Source organism: Neofelis nebulosa, chromosome 3 (genome assembly GCF_028018385.1).
Source record: "Neofelis nebulosa isolate mNeoNeb1 chromosome 3, mNeoNeb1.pri, whole genome shotgun sequence".
Lineage (NCBI taxonomy): Eukaryota > Metazoa > Chordata > Mammalia > Carnivora > Felidae > Neofelis > Neofelis nebulosa.
In genome coordinates, this window is record NC_080784.1 from 23594423 (window position 1) to 23617931 (window position 23509).

At 35.2% G+C, this 23509-nt stretch overlaps 1 protein-coding gene across 3 annotated transcripts in view; it reads right to left on the bottom strand.

The window, feature by feature from the left end:
- Positions 1–14237: 14237 nt before the first annotated feature.
- TUSC3 (tumor suppressor candidate 3) overlaps positions 14238–23509 on the bottom strand; it is a 305126-nt gene continuing 295854 nt past the window's right edge. For all 3 annotated transcript variants that reach the window (XM_058720115.1, XM_058720111.1, XM_058720108.1), the window contains one exon: positions 14238–14759. In XM_058720115.1, the coding sequence (XP_058576098.1) occupies positions 14726–14759 (34 nt within the window). In that variant the 3' untranslated portion in view covers positions 14238–14725. The remainder of the gene's footprint in view (positions 14760–23509) is intronic.

Here is a 23509-nt window from a genome sequence, read left to right on the forward strand (position 1 = left end):
CAACAGCTCTCACATTCCCTCACCCCCCACACCCAGCCCCTGTTAACAAACAGTTTACTCTCTTTTTAGGAATTTGGCTTTTTTAGATTCCACATATAAGTGATATCATGTAGTACGTGTCTTCCTCTGTCTGACTTATCTCACTTAGCATGATGTCCTCAGGATCCATCCATGTTGTTGTGAATGTGCAGGACTTCCTTCATTTTTATGGCTGAATAATATTTCACTGTGTATATACACCACATTTTTATCAATTTATCTGTACATGGATATCTTAGCTGTTGTGAATAAAGCTGCAATGAACACAGGAGTGAGTATGTCTCTTGAAGATCTTGATTTGATTTCCTTGTGTATATACCCAGAAGTGGAATTGCTGTATCATAGGGTAGTTCTATTTTTTATTTTTTTGAAGAACATCCATATCGTTTTCCTTAAAGGTGAAATCAACTTAATTCCTACTAAAAGTATACAACAAGGTTTCCCTTTACTCCGCTTCCTTGCCAGAATTTGTTATCTTCTTGATGAAGGCCATTCTAACAGGTGTGAAATGGTATTTCATACTGGTTTTGAATTGGGTTTCCCTGATAATCGGTGACGTTGAGCATCTTTCCGTGGACCTCTTGACCACTGGATGTTGTCTTTGGAAAAATGTTCACTTAGTTCCTCTGCACTTTTAATCAGATTGTACATTTTGTTTTTGTTGTTGTTGGTTTGTAGGAATTTTTCTTTATGTATTTTGGATATTAACCCCTTACACAGTATATGGTTTGCAAATATTTTCTCCCATTCTTCAGGTTGCTTTTTCATTTTTTTTTTTTTGGTTGTTTTTTTTTTTTGTGTGTGTGTGCGAAAGCATTTAACTTTAAAATAGTCTACTTCACTAATTTTTGCTTTCTTTTATGTTCTTGGTGTCTTATCCAAAAATAATTGCCAAAACTGATGTTGAAGAACTTCTTCCCTATGTTTTCTTTAAGGAGATTTGGTCTTATGTTTAAGTCTTTGTTCTATTTTGAGATAAATTTGTGTGTGGTATAAGATAGGGGTCTGGTTTTATTTTTCTGTGTATGTGTATCCAGTTTTCCCAGCATCATTTGTTGAAGCAACTATTTGTTCCTTATTGAATGTTTTTGGTTCCAATATTTTATATTTGATATAATCATACATATTATATATATGATGATGATGTCATGCCTCCAGCTTTATTTTTCTTTCTCAGGATTGCTTTGATTATTTATAGTCTTTCATGAGTCCAAATTTTAGAATTGTTTTTCTATTTCTTTGAAGAATACCAATGGAATTTGGATAGAGATTGGATCACATCTATAAATGGCTTTGGGTAGTATGAACATTCTTTTTTTTTTTTTTTTTTTTTACTTTTTTTGTTTATTTATTTATTTTGATAGGGCTGTGGAGGGGCAGAGAGAGGGAGAGACAGAATCCCAAGCAGGCTTCATGCTGATTTCTTGAAGCAGGCTCTCGCGAACCCTTGATATCATGACCCGATATCAAAATCTAGAGTCCAAAACTTAACCAGCTGAGCCACCCAGATGCCCCTGGGTAGTATGAAAATTCTAACAATATTTTCCAATTTATGAACACAGGATGTCATTCCATTTGTTAATGTCCTCGTTGATTTCTTTCGACAAAGTTTTATACTTTTTGTTGCATGGATCTTTCACTTCTTTAATAAGTTTATTCCTAGGTATTTTATTTTGTCGATACTATCGTGAATGGGATAGTTTTCTTTATTTTCAAATGTTTTATTATTATATAAAAATGCAACTGATTTTTGTATGTTGATTTTTATATACTGCAATAATACTGAATTGTTAATTAGTTACAAAGCTTTTTAGTTGAGTCTTTGGGATTTCCTATATGCAAGATCATGTCCACAAACAAAGTCAACTTGACTTGTTGCTTTTTGATGTGAATGCCTATGTGTGTGTGCGTGCACGTGTGCACCTGATTGCTCTGTCTAGGACTTCCAGGACATGATGAATATGAATGGTGAGAATGTGCATTCTTGGCTTGTTCCTGATCTCAGAGGAAATTTTTTAATGTTTCAACACTAGCTATAATTTGGGCTCTTGGTTTGTTGTAAATGGCTTTTATATGCTGAGGTATGTTCTTTGTATACCCAATCTGTAAAAGGTGTTTACTAATGAAAGAATATTGTATTTTGTCAAAATGGTTTTTCTGCATTTACTGGGGTGATCCTGTGACTTTTTCCTCCTATTAATGTGGTGTATCACATTTATTGATTTTCATATGATGAACCAACCTTATATCTCAGAGATAAATCCCACTGATCATGGTATATAATCCTTTTAATGTGTTCTTGAATTGGGTTTGCTAATCTTTTGAGTATACTTGCATCTGTATTCATTAGGGATAGTGGTCTACAGTTTGCTTTTAGTGTCCTTAGTTGGCTTTAGTGCTTTTAGTGTCCTCTGTCTTACCCTGGTATCAGGGTAATGCTGGCCTGGTAATAAAATAAGTTCAGCAGTGTTCCCTCCTTTTCATTATTTTCTTTGTTGATGTTATTGTGGGATAGGGTTGCCAAGACCGGCATTGATTCTGCAGGAGGTGTTAGATAGAAATCACCAGTGAAACCCTCTGGTCCAAGGATTTTCTGTGTTGGGAGTTTTTTGATAATTGATTCACTTTCTTTGGTTGTTGTCGGCCTTTTCACCTCTTCCATTTCTTCCTTACTCAGTATTGGTAAATTTTGTGTTTCTAGGAATTTATCCTTTCTTCCAAGTTATCTAATTTGTTGATACATAAATGTTCAAAGAAGTCGGTTATGATCCTATGTATGCTGTAGTATCAGTTACAACGTCTCTTTCATTTTTAATTTTATTTGAACTTTTTTCTGGGTTAGTCTGGCTAAAGGTTTGCCAATGTTATATATTTTTTAAAAAACGGCTCTTAGTTGCATTGGTGCTTTCTGTTATTTTTCTGGCCTTATTTCATTTATTTCTGCTCTGATCTTCATGATTTTTTTCCTTCTGTTAATTCCAGCTTACTTTGTTCTTTTTCTAATTCCTTGAAGTGTAAAGTTAGGTTGTTTATTTAAGAGCTTTCTAATTTCTTAATATATTCATTTATCACTATAAACTTCCAGAACTGTTTTTGCAGTGTCCCAGAGGACTTGGTATGCTGTGTTTCCATTTTTATCTGTTTGTGATTTTTTTTTTTTAATTTCCCTTTTGATTTCTACTTTGACCCATTGGTTGTTTACAGGTGTGTGTTATTGAGTTTCCACATATTTGTAGATTTTCCACCTTTCTTGTTTTCTACTTTCATACCATTGTGGTCAGATAAGATGGTATTATTTCAATCTAAAATTTGCTAAGACTTGTTTGTGTTTTACTATGTGATCTATTGTGGGGAATGTTCCATGTGTACTTAAGAAGAATGTGTATTGTGCTGCTGTTAGATGCAATGATCTATCTACGTCTGTTAGCTCGATTTGGTGTAAAGGGTGGTCAAGTCCAATGTTTCCTTGGTGATTTTCTATCGATTGTTCAAAGTGGGTTACTAAAGTCCCCTATTACTGTATTATTGCCTATTTCTCACGTCAGATTTTTTAGTATTTGCTTAATATATTTAGGTGCTCCAATATTGGGTGCATATATATTTATCTTCTTGATATATTGACCCCTTTATCATTATATAGTGTCCCAATTGGGACATCAAAAATTGCCCCTTGTTATAATTTTTGACTTGAAGTCTATTTTTTCTGATCTGAGTATGGCTACATCCACTTTGTTTTGGTTTCCACTTGAATGTTATATCATTTCACTTTTGTCCTGTATGTCTGTAGAACTGAAATAAATTTCTTATGGGTGGCATAAACTTGGGTCTTGTCTTTTTTAATTCATCCAGCCACTTGGGCTTTTTGATTCGTGATTTAAATCCATTTACATTTAGAATAAGTATTGATATGTAAGGACTTCTGCAATCTTATTGATTGTTTTCGGGTTGTTTTGTATTTCTATTGTTTCTCCTTTTATTTCTGCATACCTTCTGTAAACTGGTGGTTTTCCATAGTGGTATGCTCTATTTCTCCTTCTGGGTTTCGTGATTGTATACTTTTGCTTGAAGCTTACCTAAACATCTCGTAGACAAAATAGGCTGATAGTAACTTACCTTCTTTCATCTGTAAATGCTCCTCTGTTTTACACTTACCTTTGACATTTTTGATGTCCCAATTGGGACACCTGGGTGGCTCAGTAAGTTAAGGTTGAACTCTTGATTTCAGCTCAGGTTATGATCACACAGTTCATGAGTTCGAGCCCTGTGTCAGGCTCCACACTGATCGTTGTGGAACCTGATTGGGATTCTCTCTCCCTCTGCCCCTCCCCTGCTCACATGCATGCACGTGCTCTCTCTCTCTCTCTCTCTCTCTCTCTCTCTCTTTCTCTCACTCTCAAATAAATAAACTTAAAAAAAAAATTATAGTAGCTATAGGGGTACCTGGATGGCTCAGTCAGTTGAGCATCCGACTCTTGATTTTGGTTCAAATCATGATCCTAGGACTGTGGGATCAGCCCTGCTTTGTGCTCTGCACTGAGCGTGGAGCCTGCCTAAGATTCTTTCCCTCTACCCCCCTCCCCTGCTTGCACTCTCTAGAAAAAATAAAAAATCACAGTGGCTATAGCTATTTTTAATATTCTCTTCCTTTAACCTTTACATAATTAAGTAGTCAACCCACTATCCTATTAAAGAAATGGAGTTCTCGATACTATGCATTTTTCACCTTTTACCAGTGTGTTGTATACTTAGTCTTACTAATTTTAGCCATTATAATGGATACGTGGTCCTATCTCACTGTGGTTTAATTTGTATTTCCTAATGATTAATGATGCCAAGCATTTTCTCATGTGCTTATTTGTTAATAATAAATCTTCTTTCGTGAAGTGTCTCTTCACGTCTTTAACATTTTTAATTAGGTTGTAATTATGAGTTCTTGAGGTACTCTAGATACTTTACCAGATGATTTGTAAAGATTTTCTCCTGGTCTATGGCTTGTCTTTTCTCTTAACAATATCCTTTGAAGAACAGATAGTTTTTTTATTTTCAATGAAGTCTAATTTATCACTTAGGATTCTTAGAAACCACACATGTAGGGGTGCCTGGGTGGCTCAGTTGGTTAAGCATCCGACTCTTCATTGTGGCTAAGGTCATGATCTCATGGTTGGTGAATTTGAACCCCACATCTGGCTCTGTACTAGTGCGTGGAGCCTGCTTGGGATTCTCTGTCTCTGCTTCTCTCTCTCTCTCTCTCTGCCCCTCCCCTACTGATGCTCCGTCTCTCTCTCAGAATAAATAAATAAACATGAAAAGAAAAAAAAAACACGTCTAGTATAATATCTACAAAGTTGTTTAGATGAGATACAAACAAACATGAGATACAAACTCATGATACTTACAATTACAAACATTTTTCTCCATATATTTTAGGTTTTAAATATAAGCCTGGGATCCATTTTGACTTAACTTTGAGTCTGAGAGATAAAAATATATTTTTATGCATATGGACATCCAATTGTTCCAGCAACACCTGCTGAAACTGTCGTTTCTCTGTTGCACTGCTTTGGCACTTTTGTTGTTTTTGACTTCTGTCAAAAATCAGTTATCCATATCTTTGGCCCTAAGTATGGGCTCTATTCTGTTCTGTTGATGCAGTGCAAATGTGTTTTGATCACTGTTATTTTATATTAAGTTTTGGAATTAATATAATCCCTTTTTTTATTAAAGATATTTTGGCTATTTTAGGCCCTTTGCATTTCTTTTTTTTTTTTAATGTTTATTTATTTTTTGGGGGGCGGGGGGAGGAAGAGCAGAAAGGGAGAGAGAGAATCCCAAGCAGGTTCCACACTGGAACCTGACAGTGGGACTCAAGCTCCCAAACTGTGAGGTCATGACGTCAGCCGAAATCAAGCGTCACAGGCTTAACTGACTGAGCCATCCAGACGCCCTGATCCTTTGCATTTCTCTATCAACTTGAAAATCAGCTTGTCAGTTTATACCGCAAAACAATAACAACAAAACAAAACCAAGAAAAACCACCTGGCCTCCTGGGATTTAGATTTAGATTTCATGGACGTATAGATATATCTAGGAGAAGTAAATTCTTCATGATAGTGACTTTTCCATCCGTGAACATAACGTATCTCTTGGGATTTAGATTTTATTGAATTTATCTCTGCAATGTCTTCTAGACCGCACTGTACAAGTCTTAGATTTCTTTCATCAGATTTATTAAATATTTCAGATTTTTTGAAATGTTTGGTAAAAGGCCTTTTTGCCTCACTTTCTAATTTTTTCCCCAGTGCTTATATGTAGAAGCACAATTGATTTTGGTATATTGGTTTTGTACCCTACAGACTTGCTAAGCTCTTTACTTCTAATAACATTTTTTTGGCAGTTACAATAAGATTTTCTACCTAGACAATTATGTCATCTGTGAGTTGAGATGGTTGTACTTAATCTTTTCTAATCTGGATGACACTTAAGTATTTTTCTTGTGTAACTTACTGGGTAAGATTTCTCTCTAGTAGATTGAATATAACGGGCGGGGGGGGGGGGGGAAGATCACTTTCATTAAAGATGGCATTGGCTTAGGGTTTCCATAGATGCTCTTTATCAGTTTGAGGAAGTTCTCTTCTGCATCCTTGGACAGTTTTTAATCAGAAACGGATGCAATTTTTCTCTGTCGACTTTTAAATTTACAGGTGTGCAAACAAATTGATGACTTAGATGTTTTTTTCAAAAATAGTTGAGTTACCTTTTGTAAAAAATTGGATTAAAAATGAGGTTCATATTTTACATGTATCCATATAATCCATTATATATCTATATGTATATCATCTATATCATCTGTATCACCTGTATCTATAATACTACTTTATCCATTCATCACTGCATGTCCATGGACATTTGGGATCTTTCCATAATTTGGCTATTGTTGATAATGTTGCCATAAACATGAAGATGTGGGGCGCCTGGGTGGCTCAGTTGGTTGGGTGACCGACTTCGGCTCAGGTCATGATCTCGGAGTTTGTGAGTCAGAGCCCTGCGTTGGGCTCTGTGCTGACAGCTCAGAGCCTGGAGCCTGCTTCCGATTCTGTGTCTCCCTCTCTCTCTACCCGACCCCTGCTCATGTTCTGTGTCTCTCTGTCTCTCAGTATTAAATAAACGTTTAAAAAAATTATTAAATCAAGGTGCATATATCCCTTTGCATTAGCATTTTTGTATTATTTGGGTAAATACCTAGTAGTGCAATTGCTGGATCATTAAGTAGTGCAATGTTTAACTGTTTGAGGAACCTCCATACTGTTTTCCAGAGCAGCTGCACCAGTTCGCATTCTCCCCAACAGTGCAAAAGGGTTTCCCTTTCTCTGCATCCTCATCAACATCTGTTGTTTCCTGAGTTGTTAATTTTAGCCATTCTGACAGGTGTGAGGTGATATATCATTGTAGTTTTGATTTGCATTTGCCTGATGATGAGTGATGTTGAGCATGTTTTCATATGTCTGATGGCTATCTGCATGCCATCTTTGGAAAAATACATGTTCATGGCTTCTGCCCATTTTTTAATTGGGTTGTTTGTTTTTTGGGTTTTATAAGTTCTTTATATATTTTGTGTACTAACCCTTTACTAGATAATGTCATTTGCAAATATCTTCTCCCATTCCATAGGCTGCCTTTTAGTTTTCTTGATCATTTCCTTTGCTGTGCAGAAACTTTTTATTTTGATGTATTCCCAGTAGTTTATTTTTTATCTTGTTTCCCTTGAAGGATGTCCATTATTTTTTGACTAAAAATTTGCATCTTTTATGTCTTTTCTCAGTGTTCTAATATCTTCATCCCTGCTGGGATTTCTTAGATATTCTCAAGTTTCTCTCTACCACACTGATTTCATTCCCTACAGATTGCTTCTATTCATTGATCTTTTTGATTCAATTAATAATTCCATTTTGCTTTGATTTTTTTTTCTGTTCTGTCTCAGCACTCCCATCTCTTTTTAATCTTTTCTCCTATCTTGATCATGTCCCTCTTCATCTTATTTTACATTGCTCTAGGCATAGTTTATTTTGATGTCTCCATTTACTGAAAACACAAAGCAGCTTTAATTTTCTCATTTTTGCTTTTCGCTTAACTAATGAGCCTATTGGGCAGTGTAGCGTCACAATTCAATGAAATAAATCAGTGATCAATCAATTGAAATTTGGGGCAATTGTTCACACCTGTGAACAAATTTCTTGAGTATGTCATGGGCCTCACCAGTGTCATAGAATAATCTCCAAAAACATTGTGAGGACTTTAATTAGCACTCTTATATTCTAGAAGATCCACCAATATGTCACTGAAAGAATGGGTTCCCTGTTAAAGAATCCGCACCACCTCTTCTATTCTTGATAACTCTGATCTCTCTGTCTCAAAATCCTTCTAGGTGGGTGCTGAGATTCCAGACTGAGTGCCTTATACCTGTTGGCATTGGAAGAGTGACAAAAGTCCAAGACTGACAGAAAGACACGGAAACTAAAGGTACTTTTTTCTTTTGAAACCTAGCCAGAAAGATACCCTCTCAACACCTCAGATAAACTTTTAGACCATAAAGATCATGAGTTTCAAAGCAATGTTGGTGCTCAATAAATACTTGGATTCAGATCAGATATAAATAGGGAGAGTAGACAACAGAAAGAGCATTCTAATTATTTTAAAAAGCTGAAAAGCAAACTTGACAAAAGAAAACAAATTATTTCACGTGGAGAAGAAAAGATTAGAAGGGAATTTAAAATTAGAAAGAAATGATTTATTCTTTGCTTTTGAGAACAAGAGTAAAAAAATGGCTTAGAGAATGAAATATTTTGTTTATATATTACAACATGCTTTTATATGTGTGGCTTTTGTTACATCTTTTAAATGTAAAGGTGAGTCTCTAAATATCTTTAAAAATAGATGATAGTTGTATGTGTTTGTTATTGCCTATCTAAAGGTCAATAATAACACCTTAGGCAAACTACTCCCAAAGTTCCCATTGTTTTCTCACTTTCTTAAAAATATGCTATTTAATATCTGGTTTTTCTTTGTAAATTTGGTATGATACTTTTATGTGTGTGACACAAGGTATTCATAGGCTCCATGATATTTCTTCTCTTTATTAGTAAAAACTAATAAATTACCCATTAAGTAATAGAAATCAGGGTCTTTGTTGACAGTACATCTTCTAATTCCAAAGTTTCTTTAGGATTGCTACCCAGCTTGTCTCTATTGTCATCATGCCCCAACCACAAAGCCTTTACCCAAGGTCCTGGTGCCTCATGCTGGAGATACATGGGCTTTTCCCTTGATCCCACTGATAACAATACTTGTTTCTGGATAATCTAAAACCTTGTACCATTACTCTGTGGCTGAAAGTAATGTGAAAAAAGATAATGCTAAGGACAGACTATTCCTAGCACTTGTCCAGGATGTATATGAACATAAGTGAAACAGAATATCCCAACTCCAGCCCTAATGAAGTATTACTAAAGTTAAGCTCATAACAAAATGATATTAAAGTGAACTAAAGAACATCTGGGGTTTAATATTCAAATAGAATTAATGTAAATTCAGAGGCAGAAAACTTCTAAATGCTTCATTCTGTATTCATTGTTGTATATCTAATAATTCAAGGCAAAATGTCTTGCATAAAGAGTTTATTGCTGGAACCTTCACTTCCAGATAATCTGATTATGTGAAAACCACGTGTGTGTGTGTGTGTGTGTGTGTGTGTGTGTGTGTGTGTGTGACCAGTTATTGTCTTTCTATGAGGAAAAAATCCATTTTGGGAGAAGTATATTCAGAGATGTACACTTCCCTTTTTTGGTATAAAATCTAGGTAAATAATGATTTTAAATTAATGGCATAAGGCACCCTTTATATTGTATTCAGCAAGTGATGATAAATGTTGGCAGCAGGATAAAAGAAGAAAGATGCCGGGGGTGCCTGGGTGGCTCAGTTGGTTGAGCATCCGACTTTGGCTCAGGTCATGATCTCATAGATTGTGCGTTTGAGCCCCGCATAGGGCCCTGTGCTGACAGCTCAGAGCCTGGAGCCTGCTTCGGATTCTGTGTCTCCCTCTTTCTCTGCTCCTCCCTCGCTTAGGCTCTGTCTCTGTCTGTCTCTCTCTCTCTCAAAAATAAACATTTTTTTAAAAAGTTAAAAAGAAGTAAGACGCTAGAATTTATACAAATCTTTGTTAATAGTTTCCTTTTTTTGAGTCAAGCTTGAATTTTAGTCCCCTGGCATAGTGGATGCCGATTAGCAGAAAACACCTAATACCAAAGCCCAAAGATGTTTGCTTGCCTTTTTGTCTATTGTTTCCAGGACCCTACAAACACATAATTATTGGAAAAATGGTATCTGTTACTTTTAACACTTTCTCTTTCTCACTTTTTATTGTTACCTTCATACTGATTATAGTTTCCAGAATGAATGTAGTAAACCCAGTCCTTAGGAAAGTCAGGTGGAAGAAGCAGGTTTGGTCCTTGAAAAGCCAACTCATTAGTTGACAGCTGAGGTGGTGTTAGCCAGTTTTTCTGCCTGACAATAGGGGCTCAGAATCTGTGATGTGAGGGGCACATTGAGGTTGGTGGAGGCAAGAAGAGGGAAATGAAGATGTTCTCCAATTCTCTTTTCATCTCAAAGATCTAGGCATAGATTCTTTGATCATTTTGTATCTGATCCACCTACCCTCAATTTATGCTAATTCCTCCAAGAAACTGACACAACTGTATATGAATAGCCTTGATTATTAAACACTCTTAGGAATTTATACGTTTCATGTGTTTATGTATATGTATGTGGTATTTTAAAAGGGAATTTCAAGGAGAAGAAAAGAGGATGAATCAGGAATAGTGAATAGGCATCACAGTTCAGTTTTTGAGTGTTTTTTCTCTGTGCCTTAGACATCTATGAAATAAAGTTACACTTGGCTTATTAACTATGTGAAACTGTAAGGATCAAATGAGCTAATTAATGTGCAAAACTTTGAATAAGTAAAGATGCCATATAAAAATGTACTATTTTAGGGGTTCCTGGTGGTTCAGTCTGTTGAGCGTCCGACCTCGGCTCAGGTCATGATCTTGCGGTTTGTGAGTTCGAGCCCCACGTCGGCCTCTGTGCTGACAGCTCAGAGCCTAGAACCTGCTTTGGATTCTGTGTCTCCCTCTCTCTCTCTAACCCTCCCCCCCTCACTCTCTGTCTCCCTCTCTCAAAAATGAATAAACTTTAAAAAAAATGTACTATTTTATATACATTATATTTGTTGGAGATCTGCGACTATGTCTTTCCTCTTTGATCCCATAACATGTAACAGAGTGCAAAATTGAATTATATTTTCAAGTTTATATTTAAAGCAGAATACATAAAGATGTCTGTCTTCTACCCCCAAACTTCTGTGCACTGGCACCAAGATCTGATAAAATTAAATCTCCCTTTATGGGCACTTATGACTGAGGTAAAGGAATTGTAAACTAGAGGAAAACTCTCAGAGGCAAGTTATACCTTTTTTCTTCATCTTTGGGAACAGCTTTATAACACCACTGACCCCCAAAAGGGGGTGAAGGTAATCAAGATTCCTTGAATTTGCTGGGGTGTCTGTATACATTCTCTGAACTGTTAATTTTTTTTATACAACTGGAAGTTAGAGATGTTAAACAGCAGTTGACTCTTCCAATTCCAGTTTGTAAGGGCAGGAAAAATTCTCATTTTGTGCCTTCTACTCTTCAATGTCTCTAACTAGAAAAACTTTGAAACATAAACAAAGAAATGAATAAAACACATTTTCTAGATTTCACAACCTGCCCGCAGTAGGTATAGTGTCACTACTTTATTTTAAAGGTAGACATGGCAATGCTCAGAAGTTAGATTTTTTTAATGACCATAAAAATACAACAGTGTTACCCTTCAGCCTCATGTTTTTTTCACCTTGTTCCTCTGCCTTTTTCACATAATAGTAAAAGGTATTGTCCTACAGAGATTTATAGACTCTTTGGAACACGTCAGTTAAAATGATTACAATTGATCCTTGAAACATGGGTTTACACGGGTCCACTAATGTGTGAATTTTTTTCAATAAATACAGTCCTGCAAATGTATTTTCTCTTAGGATTTTAACTCCCCCCCCCCCTCAGCTTTATTGTAAGAACACAGTACTTAATACATAAATACTCAATATATGTTAATGGATACCAGTAAGGCTTCAGGTCAACAGTAGGCTATAAGTGGTTAATCTGGGGAGGGGGGGAGCCAAAGTTATATGCAGATTTTCAACTGTGTTACAGTTGGCATTCCAACCCTCCTGTTGTTCAAGGGCCAACTATACAATATCCAAAAAAAGACTTTAAAATCTTCAGTAATTTGCAATGGTAGAATGTGAAACCATTTGTGAAGTAATAATTAAAAGATAATATAGCTCACTGCCAATTATAGGTAATAAGGATAAGGCAAAAATGTCCAAATGTTAAAAACTTATGAGATCTAAGAATTGATCTAACACCATAATTCTAAACTTTAATATTTCTTAAACACTAAAGCATGGTAATACCAAGAAGTCTGAAAAGCTGTGTTGAAACTTACAAATAGGAATAACTGTACATGATAAATGAATCAAAGACCTTAATTTTGAGATATAATAGGACTAGACTTGAAAAACACCATATTCACATGTCAAGTATTGAAAATGTTTCAAAAACGAGTGTTCCTTAGGTATAATGCTACCAAAGGAATGGTAGGCCATGTGTTTACATGTTAAGAATATTTGTCCTTTAATAAATAAATCTGAAAATACAGACTTTCCTGAGGGTCACAGAAAAAAAAAAAAAAAGTGATCCTAGGTGAAAATGAAGCACCAGAAATTAAAAAAAAAAAAAAAAATTAAAATAGGGTGAATCTTGTTTCATAATTGACTGAAAAGCTGCTGATAGAAAAGCAATCACCAGTTAAGATATTCTTCAAGGCTACTGTCCTTTGCATAGTGATAAGCTAAAAGTGCTTTACCACATGGAAACTGCTATGCATTTGAAAAGCATTGAATTACATAAGCACATCTTTTCTGTACCTAAAACTCATTCAGTAAAACTTAAGGATTGAAAAACCATTGATTAATTTCATCCCCCCCCCCCCCCCCCAGTCATTTAATTGGATTTCTTTTTTCTGCATTGGTTTATCTTGGTTTTTGCTCATTTTCTCTTGCTTTCCTTACCAGTCAACCTCTTTTCTCCTACACAGAGGCACAATACAATGGGGAGAGACACATTCAGAGGTAATGACTCCCTTCTTTAAAATCCTTCTTTAAAAGGATTAAATGTTGCCTTTCACCAATGTGGGTGTTGTGTTTATTTATGTGTGCGTGTTTGTGTGTGTGCATGTATAGACATTTATATACATATAGAACTTTTGTCACCTCAGAAGGAAACCCTGAACCCATGACATAGTCACCCCACAACTTCCTCCTTCCTCTGGCCATTGGCAGCCACTAATCTTCTTTCTGTCTCTAGATTTTCCTATAATGGGCATTTCATATAAATGTAATCTTAATGTGGTAGAGCCCCTCCCTAAGTGATATGGTGGAAGACTCCATAGAACAAAGAAAGGCAACGTGCCCCAATCAACTCCCATACATGTATGCATAGCTCTGACATTACTCCGTAACTTGGACTGTATCCAATCAGACTATATGTGTCACCATGTATGGGAGACAAAGAAGTAGAAATTGCATAAAAGTCTACACCCCGCTGTGCTTGGGGCTCAGCGTTTTTGGGGTCTTAGCCCACTGAGCCTGTGCCGGCACAAATAAAGCTGCTTCCTGGAAAGAAGAGCCTTGATGTCCCATCTCTCTGGAGAGAATCCTGCTACATTATAATATGTGACATTTTGTGTCTGGTTTCTGTCACTTAGCATGTTTCAGCGTTCATACATGTAACATGTATCAATAATTCATTCTTTTTATGGCTAGACAATGTTTCATTGTATGGATATACCCATTTTGCTTATCCATTTATCACTCTATGACTATTTGAGTTGTTCCATATGTTGACAGTTATAAATAGTGCTGCTATACACATTCATGTACACATTTTTGTTTGAACTTTTGTTTTCAGTTTTGGCGGGGAGGGGGTTATATATCCAGGAGTGAAATTGCTGGGTTGTGTGACAATTGTGTTTAATTCATTGAGAAACTATTAAACTTTTCCCAAAGCAGTTTATTTAGTTGACATTCTCATCAGCAATGTATTAGGGTTCCCATTTTTCCCCATCCTTGAGGACATGTATTTTTTCTTTTTAAATGATGGCCATTTGGTGGATGTGAAGTAGTGTTTCACTGTGATTTTGAGTGGTCTCTCCTAGGAACTACAGGCAATAAGCATCTTTTCCTGTGTGTGTTGGCCATTCGTATATCTTAGCCCTAATGTTTACTCAGGTCCTTTGCCCACTGTATCAATTTTCTAGGGCTCATGTAATAAAACACCACAAACTAGGTAACATAAATTAGAAGTTCATGGACTCATGTTCCAAGGGTTAGAAGTCCAAAATCAAGATGTAGGCAGGGCCATTTCCCTCTGAAATCTTCAGGGGAATCTTGCCTTGTCCCTTCCTAAATTCTGGTCATTGGATAGTGCTCTTTGACATTCACAGCATAGAGATGCATCATTCCAATCCTCCTCCTTCATCACGGGGTTCTCTCTTTGTCCTCATGTGGCAGCCTTTGTAAAAGGACACCAGTGATATTAGAATGAATGACTACCCTATTCCAGTATGACTTCACTTTAACTCATTACATCTACAACTCTATTTCCAATTAAGACATTCTGAGGTACTGGTGTTAGGATTTCAACATACCTTTTTTTGGAAGGACACAATTTAACCTGTAACATTTTTTTTTAACTTGGGACTTTTTGTTGTTGATTTATGAAAGTTATTTATACACTTTAGATATTAGATCTTGATTAGATTTGATTCACAACTATTTTCTCCATTTCTGTGGATTGTCTTTTCATTTTCTGGATAATGTTATTTGCACAAAGATTTTTAATTTTGATGAAGTCCAGTTTATTTTCTTGGTTCACTTGTGTTTTTGGTTTCTTATCTAAGAAACCATTGCTAAATCCAAAGTCATGAAGACTTACACCTATGTTTACTTATAAGAGATTTAAGTTTTACTTGTAAGAGTTTTTATTCTTCTGTATGTGGGAATCCAGTTGTCTCAATATCATTTGCTGAAGAGACCACTCTTATTGAATAGTCCTGGCACCTTTGTCAAAAATTAAAAGAACAAGGAATACAGGTATATTTTTGAGCTCTCAATTCTTTTGCATTAATCTATTGTTGCAGACTTCGGGTCTGGAGTTCTTTCTTGTCCAGCAAGAGAGCAGACACAGAATTAAATACGAGAGAGGCTAATGTTTGGGAGGAGACAAGCCACAAGTAAGGGTCCTTGCTCCGTATTTATTAGGATCACAAGGATTACAAATGTGATTAGGTGTGCAGAAAGAGATAATGAAACAATGATCATTAAGTCAAGTATATGAGAAAAAGGGGGTTTCAAAGATATGCAGTGTTAGGGGTTTGGGTCAATATAAAACAAAATCCTGGCACTGAGCAGATGGCTGTCTAAGGCAGGCACCAGAACCATCTGTTTATCTTAACTTGCCTAGGGGATAAGACCAATAGAGCATGCTACCTCAGGGTCAACAAGGCACCTTTCTTTTGGTAATTAGCTCTGGGCAATTTAACCCTGCTTTGGCAGTCTATCACCCTGTTTACCTGTTCTGGACACTTTCATCCTAAGCCTTGTTGACCCATTGGTGCAAGCTCAGGGAATTCCTAAACTTACTCCCCACAATCTATATGTTTATCATTCTGCCATTGCCTAATGGTTGGAAACTTGTAGTTGTCAATACCAGTGTTTCCATTGCTGTGGCATTATAGAAAGTTTTAAAATTGGGACAGGAGGATCTTCCAAGTTTGCTCCTCTCTTTCAATTGTTTGGGCTGTTTAGGACCTCTTGCAATTCTGAGTTTTACAATCAACTTGCTATTTTTCCAAAAAGAACTATAAATTTTAATAGGCATCGCATTGAATCTGGAGATTGCTTTGGGGAGTATTATACCATATTAAAAATACTGGTAATAATACCCTTTACCAAAAATAATGGTAAAAATGCCATTTTAAAAGCACAGGGTGCTTTCCCATTTATTTAGGTCTTCCTTACCTTGTTTCAGCAATGTTTTATATTTTAGGTGTTTGTTTCGTTTAGTTTTGTGGGGTTTTTTTGGGTAAAATTTATTCTAAAGTATCTTATTCTTTTTTACCCTATTATAAATGGAATTGTTTTATTAATTTCCTTTCAGATTGTTCACTGTTAGTGTATAAAAACCCCACATGTTGATCATGGATCCTGCAACTGTGGGGAACTCATTTATCCTAACAGTTTATTTTAAATTGTCTAGGATTTTTAATAGTGACAGTTTCATGTCTTCCTTTCAAATTCTCTTGTCTTTTATTTTTCTTGATGAATATTCTGGCTAGAACATCTACAATGTTGAATAGAAGAAGGAAAAGATGTTATCTTTTCATATTCCTTAGGGGGAAAGATGTCTTTCAACATTGGGTATGATCATAGCTGGCATTTCTCAAAAGTGTCCTATATCAAGTTGAGGAGGTTATCTTCTAACTTCCAGTTTGTTGAATCTTTTTTAATATAAATGGGTATTGGATTTTGCCTATTTTTCTTCATGAACAAATAAGATTAGCTCTTCCCTCTTCATTCTGTCAATTGGGTGTATTATACTGATTACTTTTTATTGTTGTTGCTTTGGTTGTTATTAATTTAACATTTACTTATTTTTGAGAGAGAATACTGGCAGGGTAGGGACAGAGAGAGGGAGAGAGACACAGAATCTGAAACAGGCTTCAGGCTCCAGAGCTGTCAGCACAGAGCCCAATGCAGGGCTTGAAACTATGAACCATGAGATCATGACATAAGCTGAAGTTGAATGCTTAACCAAATGAGCAACCTGGGTGGCCCTGATTTTTTTTTTTTTAATTTTTAATAACTCTGAAACTCCTGGAATAAATCATACTTGGTCATGCTGTACAAAACTTTTAATATTCAACTAGATTAGGTTTGGTAGAATTTTTTTTTTCTTAAGTATGTATAGTCCTAAAGGTTACTACTGCTCTGTAACTCTTTTTGCTTCTATTGTCTTTGTTATCGGTCTCAGGGTAATACTGGTCATATAGAACTAGTTAGGAAGTGCTTGCTTCTATATATATATATATGAGAATATATATGTAATATATATGTGTATATATATGTAATATATATATATATATATATATATATATATATATATATATATTTTTTTTTTTTTTTTTTTGGAAAAGTTTAAGAAAGATTGATGACCAATCTTTAAAACTTTGGTAGAATTTACTGATGAAGTTATCATCTATTGGGTTTTTACTTATCGGGAGGTTTCTGAAAACAGATTTCATTTTGTGTTACAGGTCTGTTCTGACTTTCTGCACTTGGTTCAGTTTTGGTAGTTCTATATTCCTGGCATTTGTCTCTGTCATCTAGGTTATGTAATTTGTTGTTGTAGAATTATTTATAATACTGTTTTGGGTTGAATTTCTATTTTTAATTGAAGTGGACATAAAATATATTTTAGGTATACAACATAGTGATTTGACAATTGCATGTTACAAAATGCTGACCACAATAAGTGTAGTCACCATATAAAATTATATCATCGACTGTATTTCATATGCTGTAGTTTTCACCCCCATGGCATATTTTATAACTGTAAGTTTGTATCTCTTAATCCCCTTCATCTATTTTCCCTAACCCCCAGCCCCCCACTGCTCTGGCAACCATTAGATTACTTTCTGTTCAACTTCTTTTTTTTTTTTTAGTTATTTATTCATTTATTTATTCATTTGTCTTTTTCACATTCCATATATAAGTGAAATCATATGGTATTTATCCATGACTGACTTACTTCACTTAGCATAATATCCTCTAGGTTGATCCATATTGTTGGAGATGTTAATATTGTATTCTTATTAGTTTTTCTTTTTCATTCAGTTGTTCTTTTTTAATTCTAGTGTAATTAACATACAATGTTATATTAGTTTCTGGTGTACAGTATAGTGCTTCAAATTCTATACATTACACAGTGTTCATTACAAAAGTGTACTACTGATCCTCTTTGTCTATTTCACCCATCCCTCCACCCACCTCTCTCCTTGGCAACTGTCAGTTTGTTCTCTATGTTTTTTTGTCTCTTTTTATCTTTATTTGTTTTGTTTCTTAAATTCCACATATGTGTGAAATCATATGGTATTTGCTTTCTCTGACTTAATTCACTTAGCATTATACCTTCTAAATCCATCCACGTTGTTGAAAATGGCAAGATTTCATTCTTTTTGTGGCTGAATAATATTCCATTGTATATGTACACCACATCATTTTTATCCATTCATCTATCAACAGACACTTGGGTTGCTTCCATATCTTGGCTGTTGTAAATACTGCAATAAACATAGAGGTGCATATATCTTTTCAAATTAGTGTTTTTGTGTTCTTTGGGTAAATACCCAGTAGTGGAATCACTGGATCATATGGTAGTTCTGTTTTTAATTTTTTGAGAACCTTCATACTGTTTTCCACAGTGGCTGCCCCAGCTTGCATTCCCACCAACAATGCAGTGCAGTTCCTTTTTCTCCACACCCTTGCCAACACTTCTTCCTTATGTTGTTGACTTTGGCCATTTTTCCATGTGTGTGGTGGTAACTCATTGTGGTTTTGATTTGCATTTCTCTGATGATGAATGATGTTGAGCATCTTCATGTGTCTGTTGGCCCTCTGTATACCTTCTTTGGAAAAATGTTCATGTTTCTCAGTTTTTAATTGGATGTGAGGTTTGTTTTGTTTTGGTGTTGAGTTGTATAAGCGCTGTATATACTTTGGATATTAACCCCTTATCAGATATATCACTTGCAAATATGTTCTCCCATTTAGTAGGTTGCTTTTTTGTTTTGTGGAATATTTCCTTTGCTTTGCAAAACCTTTTTTTTTTTTTCCCTTTGGTGTAGTTCTAGTAGTTTATTTTTGCTTTTGTGTTCCTTGTGTTCCTTGCCTTAGGAGGCATATCTAGAAGAATGTCTCTATGACCAATGTCAGTAATTACTGCCTATGCTTTCTTCTAGATTTTTACGGTTTCAGGTCTCACATCTTAGTTGATTTTGAGATTATTTTTGTGTGTGGTGTAAAGAACAAGTCCAGTTTGATACTTTTGCATATAGCTGTCCAGTTTCCTCAACACCATTTGTTAAAGAGACTTTTTCCCATTGAATATTCTAGCTTCCTTGGTCTTAGATTAATTGACCATATTATTGTTGGTTTATTCCTGGGATTTCTATTCTGTTCCATCCATCTATGTGTCTATTTTTATGCCACTACTATACTGTTTTACTATAGTTTTGTAGTGTCTTCAAATCTGGTATGGGGATGCTTCCAGTTTTGTTTTTAGTTTTCAAGTTTGCGTTGGTTATTTGGGGTCTTTGGTGTTTCCATACAAATTTTAGGACTATTTGTTCTACTTCTGTGAAAAATACTGTTGTATTTTGATAGGGGTTGCATTAAATTTGTAGATTGCTTTGGGTAGTGTGGACATTTTAACAATATTTGTTCTTCTAATCCATGAGCATGGAATATCTTTCCATTTGTTTATGTCATCTTCAACTTCTCTCATCAATGTTCTATAATTTTCAGAGTACAGTTCTTTTAACACCTTGGTTAAGTTTATTCCTAGATATTTTATCAGTTGTGTTGCAAATTATAAATGGGATGGTTAATTTCTATTTCCTCTGCTTCATTATTAGTGTATAGAAATGCAACAAGTTTTGTATATTGATTTTGCATCCTGCAATCTTACTGAATTCATTTATCAGTTCCAGTAGTTTTTTGGTGGAGTCTTTAAGGTTTTCTATATAGAGTATCATGTCATAGGCGAATAGTGACAGTTTCACTTCCTTACCAATTTGGTGGGTATGCGTGGACATCCTTGTCTTGTTCCTGACCTTGGGAGAAAAGTTCTCAGGTTTTCAACATTGAGTGTGATGTCAGCTGTACCTTTTTTCATATATGGCCTTTATTATGTTGATATATATTCACTCTAAACCTACTTTGCTAAGGGTTTTTATCATGGATGTTGTAATTTGTCAAATGCTTTTTCTGCATCTATTGAAATGATTATATGATTTTTATCCTTCCTATTATAGGTGTGATGTATCATGTTCATTGATTTGTGAACACTGAACCACCATTGTATCCCAGGAAGAAATCGTACCTGATCATGATGAATGATTCTTTCTTTTTTTTAATGTATTGTTGGATTTGGTTTGCTAGTATTTTGTTGAAGATTTATGCATCTGTGTTCAGCAGAGGTAATGGTCGGTAGTTCTTTTCTTGCTGTCTTTATCTGGTTTTGATATGTGGGTAATGCAGGCCTCAGAATGAATTTGGAAGTTTTCTTTCCTGTTGTATTTTTTGAAATACTTTGAGAATAAATACCAACTCTCCTTTAAATGTTTGTTAGAAGTTAACTATGAAACTGGTCCTGGACTTGTTTGTTGGGAGGTATTTTTTGTTGGTTTTTTATTCAACATCCTTGTTAGTAATTGGTCTGTTCAAATTTTCTATTTCTTCCTGCTTCAGTTTTGGTAGTTTATATGTTTCTAGGAATTTATCCATTTCTTCTAGGTTGTCCAATTTGTTGGCATACAATTTTTCATAGTATTCTCTTACAACTGTTTGGATTTCTGTGGTGTTGGTTATTTCCCCTCTTTCAAATGAAAGATTTGTTTATTTGAATCCTTTCTCTGAGTCTGGCTAAAGGTTTATCAATTTGATTTTTTTTTTTCTGCAAAGAATCAGCTCCTGGTTTCATTGATCTGTTTTTTTGTTTTTGTCTTTGTCTTTTGCTTGTTGGTTTGTTTCTATATTTTTTTTATCTCTGGTCTAATCTTGTATTCTTTCTTCTGCCAGTTTTGGGTTTTGTTTGTTATTCTTTTTGTAGCTCTTTTAAGTGTAAAGTCAAATTGTTTGAGATTCTTCTTGCTTCTTGAGTTAGGCCTGTATTAGAATAAGCTTCCCCCTTAGGAAAGTTTTTGCTGCATCCCAAAGATTTTGGACTGTTGTTTTCTTTTTCATTTGTTTCCATGTAGTTTTGAATTTCTTCTTTGGTTTCCTGGTTGACCCATTCATGGTTTAGTAGCATGTTATTTAACTTCCATGTAGTTATGGTCTTTCCAGATTTTTTTCTTGTGGTCATTTGCTAGTTTCATAGTGTTGTGGCCACAAATGATGGATGGTATAACTTGGATCTTTTTGAATTTGTTGAATCTTGTTTTGTGGCCTAACATGGAATCTATTCTGGAAAATGTTTCATGTGCACCTGAATATGTATTTTGCAGTTTGGGGATAGAGTGCTCTGAATATATTTTAGATCCATCTGGTCCAATAGGTCATTCAAGGCCACTTTTACCTTGTTAATTTTGTGTTTGAGTGATGTATCCATTGACCTAAGTGGGGTGTTAAAAGTCCCTTACTAGTAATAGATAATAGTAATTATCTGTTACTATTGATTTCTTCCTTTATGTTTGTTATTAGCTGCTTTATGTATTTGGGTGTTTCCATGTTGGGTGCATAAATATTTACAAGTGTTGTAATGTCTTGTTGGATTGTTCCCCTTCTGATTATATAATGTCCTTTGTTTCTTATTACAGTCTTTGCTTTAAAGTCTATTATGTCTGCTAAAAGTACTGTTCTGCCTGTCTTCACATCATTTTCTGGGTTATTTACGCTAATGTGTATGTTGCATAGGTGTATTCATGAGACAAAGTGAGCTTATGATCCCTTACTTCACCATATTTCCCAGATCCGATTTCATTCTTTTTTAGTCTAAATAAAAATGCTGCATTGAGTATATATACCACCTCTTTATTCATCTATTGAAAGACATTTGAGTTGTTTCCGTATCTTGGCTATTATAAACAATGCTGCAATAAACAGAGATGTGCATAAATCTGTTCAAATTAGTGTTTTCATTTTCTTTGGGTAAATACCCAGAAATGAAATTACTGTACTGTATGGTATATCTATTTTTAATTTGGGGGGAAATTTCCATACTGTTTTTCCATAGTGACTGCACCAATTTACATTCCCACTAACAGTGCACAAGAGTTCCTTTTTCTCTACATCCTCATCAGCACTTGTTAATTTCTGGATTTTTGATAATAGCCATTCTGACAGGTGTAAGGCAGTATCTCATTGTGGTTTTAATTTCCCTGATATTGAGAATCTTTTTATGTGTCAATCAACTGTATGTCTTTGGTAAAATGTCTATTCAGGTCCTCTGTCCATTTTTAATCATTTTTTTCTTTTGGTGTTGAGTTGAGTAAGTTCTTTACATATTTAGAATATTAACGCCAGGGCTCCTGGGTGGCTCAGTCGGTTGAATGTCCGACTTTGGCTCAGGTCATGATCTCACGGTTTGTGAGTTCGAGTCCCGCATTGGCCTAAACTGACAGCTCAGAGCCTGGAGCCTGCTTTGGATTCTGTGTCTCCCCCTCTCTCTGCCCCTCCCCCCTTGCACTCTGTCTCTTTCTCTCTCTCAAAAATAAACATTTTAAAAAATTAAGAAAAAAAAGAATGTTAACTTCTTAGTAGATATATCACTTACAATTATCTGTTCCCATTCACTGAGTTGCCTTTGTGTTGTGCTGGTTTCCTTCACTGTTCAAAGGCTTTTTAGTTAGATGTAGTCTCAATTATTATTTTTTGTTTTTTGTTTTCCTTGTCTGGGGAGACAGATCCAGAAAAATATTGCTGAGGCTGATGATGATTAGGAGTTTGCTGCTTATGTGTTCTTCTAGAAGTTTTATGGTTTCAGGTCTCATATTTAGGTCCTTAATCCATTTTGAGTTCTATTTTTCAATATAGGAAAAGAAAAGGGTCCAGTTTCGTTCTTTTGCATGTAGCTGTCCAGTTTTTCCAACATCATTTATTGAAGAGATGGTCTTTTCTCCACTGTAAGTTCTTTCCTCCTTTGTTGAAGATTAATTGTCCATTTAAGTGTGAGTTTACTTTTGAGTGCTATATTCTGTTCCATTAATCTATGTGTTTACTAGGCCAGTAACAGACTGTTGATAACTATAGCTTTGTAGTATAAAGTGTGAGATTGTGATACCTTTGGCTTGTTTTGTTTTTATTTTTTCCCCCTCAACAATGCTTTGGCTATTTCAGGTCTTTTGTGATTCCATATAAATTTTACAATTATGTATTTGCATTCTCTTGAAAAATGCTACTGGTATTTTGATAGGGATTACATTGAATCTGTATATTGCTTTGGGTATTATAGTCGTTTTAACAGTATTGTTCCAATCCATG